This window comes from Neltuma alba, unplaced genomic scaffold (assembly GCF_004799145.2).
Source record: "Neltuma alba isolate B1F8T4 unplaced genomic scaffold, ASM479914v2 tig00013398_pilon, whole genome shotgun sequence".
NCBI classification, from domain to species: domain Eukaryota; kingdom Viridiplantae; phylum Streptophyta; class Magnoliopsida; order Fabales; family Fabaceae; genus Neltuma; species Neltuma alba.
The window spans coordinates 3,187-13,627 of record NW_021637656.1 but is presented as its reverse complement, the minus strand read 5'-3'; the positions used below and the strand labels follow the sequence as shown (position 1 = coordinate 13,627).

General features: G+C 33.2%; 1 protein-coding gene and 1 pseudogene across 1 annotated transcript; both read left to right on the top strand.

Annotated features, from left to right (window-relative positions):
* Positions 1–2,164: 2,164 nt before the first annotated feature.
* LOC114737021 (nitrile-specifier protein 5-like) lies at positions 2,165–3,850 on the top strand (annotated as a pseudogene).
* A 2,742-nt stretch (positions 3,851–6,592) lies between these two features.
* On the top strand, positions 6,593–9,944 carry LOC114737023 (nudix hydrolase 7-like). The gene is made up of 9 exons (XM_028924915.1): positions 6,593–7,059; positions 7,163–7,365; positions 7,462–7,527; positions 7,629–7,766; positions 8,495–8,572; positions 8,656–8,706; positions 8,896–8,930; positions 9,046–9,154; positions 9,497–9,944. Exons 2-9 carry the CDS (start codon positions 7,171–7,173, stop codon positions 9,707–9,709), a joined length of 885 nt encoding a protein of 294 aa, XP_028780748.1. The 5' UTR covers positions 6,593–7,059; positions 7,163–7,170; the 3' UTR covers positions 9,710–9,944.
* Positions 9,945–10,441: the final 497 nt, after the last annotated feature.

Genomic DNA, 10,441 nt, shown 5'->3' with positions numbered 1-10,441 from the left:
TAGTTTCTGTATCCTCAAAAATAAAGTTATAGAATATGTAACTTTAGTTTCTATATTTTAGAAAATAATATGTTTAATATAAGGGAAATGGGGGAGGGGATGAGAGTTTACCCCACTCTTCTAATTTTTTAAATCAAAACCAAGTTTCTCTTCACCACCCTTCATTTCTCTCATATCAAACATATATTTGGCCATTAAAGTTTTGAATAATTAATATTATAAGAATTGAGTTGTAAATACTACCTCTGTTATAAATAAGGTTTTATAATTATAACCGGAGATAATATCAAAGTTTAGAATCCTAATAGATGAGGCTGGCCAAAAAAAAAAAAAACAGAATCCTAGTAGATGAGGACTATTAAAGACCAAGTCAAAGTTTAAGAATTAAGCTGTTAGGTGTCTGCAAATTAAAACGATAGGAATTTTTTTTTTCCACCAAAAATGATTAAATTTTCTAAATGCTAAAAATATAATAACAAAGAACCATTTTTCCCTTCAGCTGGCAAAAAGAAAAGCTATTTTTTTCCCTCTTCAAATCATATGAATTAATCGACCTGATCTCAAAAAAGAACTGGCATTACAAGAGAATAAGTTTTGAGATCCCAAGAATTAAATGGCTGGATCAAGTGAGTGAAGGAAAATCTTATACTTCTCATGATCTTATATTTAGGATCAGAGGAGTATTTTCCTATTTTCACTGCCGTCTCTTTTTGGAGACATCCGGAAAAGATCCGACCTACCAGTTGAAGTCTAAGGTTTTTGTAATATACGAATGTGGTTTTTTAACTTTTTTTTTTGGCCAAATGTGTTTTTTAACTTTTTTAACTACATTATTTCTTACTTCCTCAAAACTACTTTTTCATAATTTAAATTGCCTCAATTTGTATAATACATTTTATTGAATTAGAATATTGCTGATTTTTCAATAAATAGAAGAGGTAATGCAAATAAAAAATGATTATTATTTCAGGAAAATTATTATTTAATGCTCGTAACAAAATAGTAAAATAGTAAAATATTCATTTCTTATTTTTCTTCAACTCTCAAGTCCCATATCTAGAGCCAGAAAAACAGGCTGAACCCGTCGGGTCGACCCGTTTAAGCCTTGAAATTATGAGGGCCGGACTTAATATTTTTCCCTTCAAATGGGAAATGAGCCCTGGAGGGCCGCGGGCCAGTCTTTTTAAACCCTTTTATAATTTTTTTTAAAACTTTTTTAATATAATTCTAATGTTATTAATTTTTTTACATTGTTAATAATATTTCAAATATTTAGGTATTATTATCATTTTAAAATTAAATTTAGTTTTAGACAATAATTTATCCAATTAAATTTTTAAAAAATGGATTAATTTGGACTTTAATAATGATTTGATTTATATTATATGCGTTGATATTTTTATACTATATATATATATATTTGATAATAGAATATTTTTTATACTTATATAACATGTGATTCTATAATTTGAATTAGAAATTCATGAGGTTCAACAATAATGTTTCTCAAATTAAAGTAAAATAATAGCTAGATTGCAAAATTTAAAAGTAAAATTCCTATAAAAAAAGAAAAATTTGATATTTTTGTTATGAAAGAAAAACATACTTATGAAGAAGAGCAATTAATTATAGTGATGATGAAGTTTCAAAAGATTAATGATGGTAGTTATTTATTACACAATTGCACTATAGATAAAACTTTTGGATGTTGTTATCTTGTTCATGAATGTTTTAGATGTTCTTAGATGTTGATGGATATTTACATATGATGATGTTTTATATTTGTAATTTAATTTTATTCATATTTATGTCTTTTATTAATAATTTTATTGGTTTATTTTTATTTTTTATAAAAAAAATATGATAAATATAAAAATAATTTTTTTTCTTAAACTAGCCAAAAGCTCGCGAGTCGGCCCTGAGCCCTGTAGTTTAAAGGCCGGGCTTAATAAATTGAGATATTTTTAAAATTTTAGCCTGGAGGGTCAGTCCTTTTAAGCCCACCAGCTCTAAAAAGCCAGTCCTGGAGGGTTGGGCGGGTCCTAATTCCCACCTCTACCCATATCATAAAATTATTTTTAAAATTATGATCTCCGAGTCCACCCCCAAACACCTATAAAGGCGTACGTACCAGTTGGTTCCACTCGCAAAGCATTTAGGGGATCCATCATCAGAAATCTCCTGTCCTCGGAGATGGCTGGGGCAGAAGGCAACTGGGTTAAGGTCTCTCTCTAATCCTTCTTCTTCTCCATCGACATGTAATTCTCCTTTGTGTACGATTGCGATTTACGATCTTCATTTCTGCCGAATTGTCTTTTTTCCATTCCTCACTTCAATTTGTTTAGGGAATCTCAACCACGTATTTAGTTCTCTGTGAATTAACAACATCAGCTTCTCTGTTCTTATTCAATATTCACCCGACACTGTAAATTTCGCTCTAAAATTTCACTCTCTATTTAACTGGTATTTGTTCTTGCAAATTTAGGATTCCCTACATCTTTTTTATGGCACAATCAATCCATCATTCTTAGTAACTGAGGGTAGAAGATAGGATAGGGATTTCATGTGAAAATCCGGTATTCTTACTTTTAATGAAAAGCCCTCTATTGATAGTTTGAGTGTTAACTTCATTGCTAATATGAAAATTTTCCTGATATTTGTCCCTATCATCGACAATTTCAAGCTATCACTTTGCTCTGTTCTGCATAGCACCTGCAGAAGTATGAACTTATATCTTGTCTTCAGAATTTTTTGGGGGGAAAAAAGAAATTACTTTGGAATTTATTTTGCATAATTTTTTTCGGGGTTATTTTCCACCAGCTAGAGCAGAATGGAACAGGGCCTGGGGCAAGAAGCTCACATGCAATTGCCATAGGAGGACAGAAGGTGTATGCAGTTGGGGGTGAATTCACGCCTCGTGTTCCTGTGGATAACAAGCTCCACGTCTTCGATCTTGAAACTCTGACATGGAATGTGGCTGAAGTTTCCGGCAACATCCCACCGCCACGCGTCGGTGTTACAATGGCCGCAATCGGAGATACAATCTGCGTTCGGCAGTAGGGATGCTGAGCGCCAAGAGCTGAATGAGCTGTAGTCTTTTGATACAAAGACTAACAAGTGGGCCTTAATCTCGAGCGGAGACGCCGGACCACCTCACCGGAGTTACCACTCAATCACCGCCGATGACCGGCATGTTTATGTCTTCGGTGGCTGTTGTGTCTCCGGCAGGCTCAATGATCTGTGGGCATTTGATGCCGCTGAGAACAGGTGGGCACGCCTTCTTCCACGGAGGAAAATTGCAAGGGGAGAAGTGGGCCTGGGCTTTCTGAGGCCCAAGGAAAAATGTGGGTTGTTTATGGGTTGACGGGGAACGAAGCCGATGGTGTGCATTGTTTTGATGGCCCAAAAGAGCTGGGCCCAGGTGGAAACAACTTGTGAGAAGCCCACTGCTCGCAAGGTTTTCTCTAGTGTTGCAGTTGGGAACCACATATTCATATATAGTGGTGAGATAGATCCTAGTGACCAGGGTCACTTGGGCGCCGGCAAGTTTTCCGGCGAGGTTTATGCCTTGGACACAAAGACATTGGCATGGAAACGATTGGACGATAAGCCGGATTACGGTGGCCATCCAGGACCTCGGGGGTGGTGCGCTTTTTCCCGTGGTCGGACTGTCGGAGGGATGGCAAAGAGCGAATGTTGGTGTATGGAGGGAATTCGCCGAGTAATGATCGTCTTGATGACATTTTCTTTTCCACTCCTCTCTGAGTTTCGTGCATGTAAAATTGCGTCGTGCTGTGAATGTATAGGATCGTGGTGGCAACATAATGGTAATTGGAATGTGATCTTAGCTAGGAAAGTTTGGTGTGTAGTGTTGCATATGATTCCACTTTGGATAGTGCTTTCGTGTTGAAATGAAGTTGCCACAATGACTTGAAGTTGAAAGTTTATGCTTGATATTGGAGTCCCACATTTTCTTTAAATTTCACTACCTCTAATTATTATATAAGAGTTACAAAACTAATTTGCAAATTATTAAAAAAAATTAATTTAGTTATATTTGTAATAAATATATATTATTTTTTAAAATACTCTTATTAATTATGCGGGTTAAAAATAGCATTAGAAAAAAGGCGGCCCGTCACGGCCTCACGGCCTTGGGCTGGTTTAAGCCTGAGTCCCACAAATATGTAAATTTCTCAGGCTCGGTTCTTGAAATGACGGGTTCAGGGTCAACCCGTTAGCTTTTGGCCCATTTAATTAAAAATGTGATTTTTTATGCTTCTTATATTTTTTATCAAAATAATAAAAATAAAACAATAAAATTACTAATAAAAGGTAAAAATATTTTAAAGAGATTAGGTAGTATATGTTATAATTAAGTAATTTGATACTCTCTATGGTTTAAAATATAATATAAACTTTATTAATTTATGTTTATTAAATATGTAAAGTAATACTCTCTATGGTTTAAAATATAATATAAACTTTATTAATTTATGTTTATTAAATATGTAAAGTATGTATTTTTTCCCAAATACATCCTTATTAATAAAAAGAATAAGTAAAATATGCAATAAATAAATTTAAAAAATATAAATTGGATAATTTTGGAAAAAAACTCATTAAATACTCAGACAAAAGTGAATATTATCTTATAAAAAAATTAAGCACCTCCAACAAAGTTTACTTTATATTTTGAGCTGGAGGGAATATCTTTTTTAATTTTTTTCAAATTAATTAAATGGGTCTTATATTAAGAATCGGAGATAGTATCACCTTACTCATTAGTATTATCTTACCTATAACCTCATCTTCACTCGTAAAAGAAATTTATAGAGACAATGGATAAAAAATTAAAGACATTAAAAACTTTGAAAAAAGAATCTGACATATTAATACTACCTCCTATCCTTAATATGACAACTAGTTGATTAATTTGAGTATATTAAAAAAATTAGTTAAATTAGTTATTTGTAATAAATAGATGTTGTCTTTCTTAAAATATCCTTCTTAATCAAGTGTATTGGCTAAAACTACTATTATTACAAAGGCTACCTTAGAAAAAAAATAGATAAATATGAGAAACAAAGTGGATAAATAAATGTTATCTTCTCTAAAATATGTTTTTTAATCAAGTATGTTTCAAATACCTATTGATACTAACTTTTTAACATATGCAACTAATATACGAGTACTTGAGGGCAAAATAGATAAATATTAAAGATAAAGTGAATTGAGAACTAAGTTAAAAATTAAACTAGTATTTATATTAAAGATCGAGATAGCATGTGTTTTAATAACCTCCCTTACATTTTATCTTCTTATACTAACGTTGCTTCTATTTTCAAAATATACATTTAAATACAAATAATTAATATCGATAAGAAAATTATAAAAAGATTTTTTTAGCAAAATTTATTTTATATTTGAATAAATTTTATATACTAATTCATCCTTCATAAATCCTAAACTATAAAAAATAATTTAAGTTGAGAATGGTATTGTATATTTTGTTATAGGAAAAAATAAGTTCTCTTATAAATAATATGAAAAATTGCTAAAAATTTTCCTATTAAAATTTTAATATACAATTATGTATAAATGTCCTCAATTTGCATATAATTAAAGATAAATTGCACACAAATTAAGAAAAGTCATAGCCGCTAAAGATCAATTGCATAGCCCTATTTTAGGGGCAAAATGAAAAATGTTTGGACATAATTAAAGATATGTTATGCAAAACTGAAAAAAAGTTGTACTCACTAAAAAATGAATTGCACAAATCCTATTTTAGAGGCAAAACGGAAGATGTTAGTGCACAGTTCAAGAAAAATGACCCCTGCTAAAAATAAGTCATATCTGCTCAAGAACATACAAATTTTAGATCCCTTTGACAAGGGAGAATTATTGTAAAAAAAAAAATTAATTACCTGAAAGTCTGATGACAAGCATATAATGATGAAATTTCAATATAAAAAATAACATCAGGTTTTTTCTCACTTATGATTGAAATTTTTAGTAATTAAATATCTTCATTCTCCTTGGCACTCACAGTAATTCTCTCATATTTTAAAAAGGGAGTTTTTAGCTGTCTCTTAAATAGTAAACTGTAAAAAAATATTTTTAAAAAAAAAGTCTTATAATTATTACTCCTTCCATCCCTTTATACAATAAATAACTATAATTTCTATCTTATTCCTATTTAACTATTTGTAGGAAAAATTTGCAAGATATCTCAAAATTTCTTGATTAGTTTCATATTTTGACTACATTAATTAATTATTCTAATACTCAATATATTTATTATCTTATTTTTAAGTTTATTTTAATAATTTTCTTATACTTGGCCTGTAAATAAGAATATTTTTTTAAAATTTTTTTATATTTATTATTTTAACTAATTTTTTTATTTATACGATTTTGTCAAATATTTCTTATAAAAAGAATATTTAAAACCGTGATCCGACCCAAATAATGCGCCGGGTCGCATCTGGCTGCGACGATGACATACAGTACGCGTGTTCGGTGTTCATCCGGAACTCATTTAGAAAACATTTCATAAAGGCTCATGAATTTTCCTTGATTGCCTGAACAACTTAGAATGTAACCGTCTAATTTTATTCGTTTTTTCCGTTTTATTCCTGTACTTTCTTGTTGCTTTCCTGGTTCAAATTTGTCCCTGAAGGAAGCCAAAGCAGAGAAATTAAAGGACTCGTTCGAAGTTCCACAGTCTAATTTTGCATGGAAATTTCCGTCTTGAGCTTCAAGGTGACCCTTCCTATGAGGATGGAAAGGTATCATGTGAACCCGAAGAGAAGGTCTCAGAGAACTTTTCAGCATTTTGCCTTTCCGTGTCTCAGCTTGCAACCTATATTCTTGCCTTTTGGCAAATCCGAAATCATTTCTCTCATTTTCTGCAGTCCCTTCTCCTCCGAAGACAACTCTTGGTTCCATTTACCCTTCCTGCCCTGTCTTCCCCGAAGGTGAGGTCTACATATTTGCAGTTATATATCCAAGTGATTTAAGGCAGCGCCTTTGGGTATTTGGAAACAAGTTTAAGTGCTGGCATGAGTTGTTTATGCTTTGAGCTTGACCACTGTGATTTGTTTTCTGTGTATAATTGTGTTTTGAAGTAATCCTACTTGCATTGGTATTCTTTTAGGTGACAGCATGGGTAACCGTTTGATCCCAAGGACATTCATGACGGTTTCCACAGCTATAGAGGTAATGGAAGATAGAAGCACTAATTTACTTAATGCAAAGGAGGATAATCATGGAGGAGTTACGGTTAACGTGGACCAGCCTATGGATTCCATGGTCTTTGCTTCTTTGCTGGAATCATCAATGTCAAACTGGCGGGAACAGGTAGGTTGTCAAATTTTTAACTATAATACCTCTTTTTGATTGAGTATATAAGATTTCTTTTCAGCTTTATACAAATAATCAAAATGGCTTTTACAGGGAAAGAAGGGGGTATGGATCAAGTTGCCCATACGACATGCAAATCTTGTTGAGGCTGTGGTGAAGGTAAATGCATTTGCTGCTGAATCAGTCTTGGCTAATCTTAACATGCTGACCTGCAAGTTCTTGTGGTCATGCTGATATTTGATACTGATCTCTTTTTGCAGGCTGGATTTAGGTACCACCATGCGGAGCCAGATTATCTGATGCTTGTACATTGGATTCCCGACACTGCTGATACCCTCCCTGCAAATGCTTCACATCGTGTTGGAATCGGTGCATTTGTCATGAATAATAATAGAGAGGTATTCCTTTTTGTGTTTCTAGTTTTCATTGGGTCAAAATTTTGTCTTCTAGCACCATCTAACCAAAGTACCATTGTTCATGTCATGAATATGGTGTAAACTTTACTTTGAAGAAAATTGAAGAAGCAAGACTTCCATTTTTTTTTTTTTTTGGAAACTTGTCGTGAATACTTCGGCCTTGTTATCGGTATATGAATATAAAATCCTGCATGATACTTGCCTTCTCACTAAAACAAGTGGATTGTAAATTTAGTGGCTTTAATGCCTGTTCTTTTAAACATCTTAAGCTTCAACAGTGGCTGGTCTTAAGGCACACGCAAATGTAATTGTCCACATATAATGATGTGTGTTGGAAAATATTATTAGCTACATTTCTAGACTCATTGAGGCCTTAGCCTTTGGATTGGCAGAGAATCATTAGCAACTGAGGAAAAACAAAACATTTACTTTACCAAGGGGAGAAACCTGGGTTTTTTGTTTTCCTATGTCAATAATATTTTCTTGAGGACTTATAGATATAGCAAAAACTTATTTTCCACAATGAGGATCAATCTTTTCCCTTTTCAAGTACGTTTTCATTTGCTCATGAAAGGAACCTGTGTCAGCCTTCATTCTGTGATTATCCAACCAGTTTTCGGGCAAAAATTTCTATTTAGTGCTGTGACAGTGTGCTCTTATGATTTATTTGATGTATCATACTAATTAAATTACTTTGTTTCATTCTAGAGGTCCTTGTGGTTCAGGAGCGCACTGGATGGTTCAAAGGTAAAGATGTATGGAAGTTACCTACCGGAACTGTTGAGGAGGTAGGAATCTTCAATCCAGTTTTGATGCATTATTTACGCTGTTTAATATGCTTTTCTGTATATAATTTGGATTGCATTTACAGGGTGAGGATTTGTCTGCTGCTGCTGTTAGGGAAGTTAAAGAAGAAACAGGAGTAAGTTTGCTTAACCAATCTATTAAGTTTCAACTCTGTTTTTTCGGAGGTTTGAACTTTCTCCAGGTGAAATGGTCCTGGCTTATCTAAGTGTGAACAGACCAGGACCAAAAAAACTTGAGAGATGTTTGACCCAGTTTTTGGACTCATTTGAAGCCTAACACCTCTCTGCTTTAATTCTTCTTTCAGATAGAGACAGAATTTGTAGAAGTTTTAGCTTTCAGGTAAGACCAAGACATCTATTTAATTAGCGTATTTACATGTTCATTGATAACCATTAGTCGTCAAGGCACGGACTGAAACTTTTGCCTCTTTTCTATCTTTCTTGCATTGCATCAGGCAAAGCCACAAGGCTTTCTTCCGGAAATCAGACCTGTTCTTTGTTTGCATGTTGCAACCACGTTCCTTCGATATTCAGACGCAGACGTCTGAAATTGCAGCTGCTCAGGTATGTTCCAGGGCCAATTAATCCTTTTTCTTGTGTCTAATTCCTACTCAATTGCTTTCAAACTCATGATAATGTCTAATAGATTTCAACTTTTATTCAGTCATCTGGTCTCATGCTTATATTCTTCTTCTGGTCAAGTGAACTAGTGTTTTCAATGTCTCCCATCAGAAACTCAGGACATGTTTAATCTCTTTTATCTGTGGATGAGAAATGTCACTCGTATTCTGATATAAAAAAGAAAGTAATTAGAAGTCACATATAATGTTAACAAAGACACAATGGACATTGCATCTGGTAGATATCAATCAGGGTCTGATGTAATTGTCCTTTTTATTGATGCAGTGGATGCCAGTTAAGGATTATGCAGCCCAACCCTTTGTGACACAAAACTCGGGCTTCGACTCAGTTGCAAAAATATGCTTAGAGAAGTTGGATGGGAACTACACTGGCTTCTCTCCCCTGCCTATAGTTTCATCTACTGGGAAAAAGACTTACCTATATTTCAACAAACAGCATGCTGGCCACTTGTTTGCTTCCGAAGGTCACCAAGCTTGACTTGGAATTACAAGTGCCATAGGACTGTGAAACCTTCATAGACTATCAGGTTGTTTATAGCATTACACAGACAGCTAGCTCTATCTCTAGCTTTCATATTTTCTGATTCTGCATGCATTTCTTTCTCTAACCATTTAATAATGGATTCAGTAATTTATTGTTTGTTCATTTATCAGATCTCTCTACCATGTAAAGCTTTCTGATTACAGTATCCAAGTGTGATTTCATTTATATACTTCTCTGGTTTCCTTTAGCGTTAATTTTAGTGTTCTACTTCTAGGTGTTGTGTCACTAATTTTATGTCCCTACTCCCTAATGCCTCAGTCAGCTGAGAATAAGGCGTTCATCATGAGATCACATTAATTGATGTTGATGTCACCCAAGGAAATTTAATGAGAGTTATGTGAGAACAAGGAATCAAATAGGACTTTAAAAAAAATCTCAAATTCAGCTGTTATAAGATTGATTCATAAGAGTATGTATATCTTTATACGTACTTTTTATAATGTATTTTTAGAATCAACACGTCTAAACTCTCTTGTATATGAAATAACACGTATAAGATTATAAACCATGTACGAGTAATATAATTTATCCTTTTTAAACTGCGTATGATGAAAGAAATCTGATTATAAAAAACAAATCTGGTGTTTCCGGTGTTCTATGATTCATTTCACTGGCTGACTTTTCATAAGTGATAGGAACATCTCAATTAAAATTAAAATTAAAAGA

What these genes read in the sequence shown, in the direction of transcription:
- LOC114737023 (XM_028924915.1), top strand. Translation starts at nt 7,171, where the DNA reads ATGGGTAACCGTTTGATCCCAAGGACATTCATGACGGTTTCCACAGCT. An exon ending in CTACCGGAACTGTTGAGGAG is followed by an intron (nt 8,573 to 8,655) that starts GTAGGAATCTTC and finishes TTGCATTTACAG; the next exon opens with GGTGAGGATTTGTCTGCTGC. An exon ending in GTAGAAGTTTTAGCTTTCAG is followed by an intron (nt 8,931 to 9,045) that starts GTAAGACCAAGA and finishes GCATTGCATCAG; the next exon opens with GCAAAGCCACAAGGCTTTCT.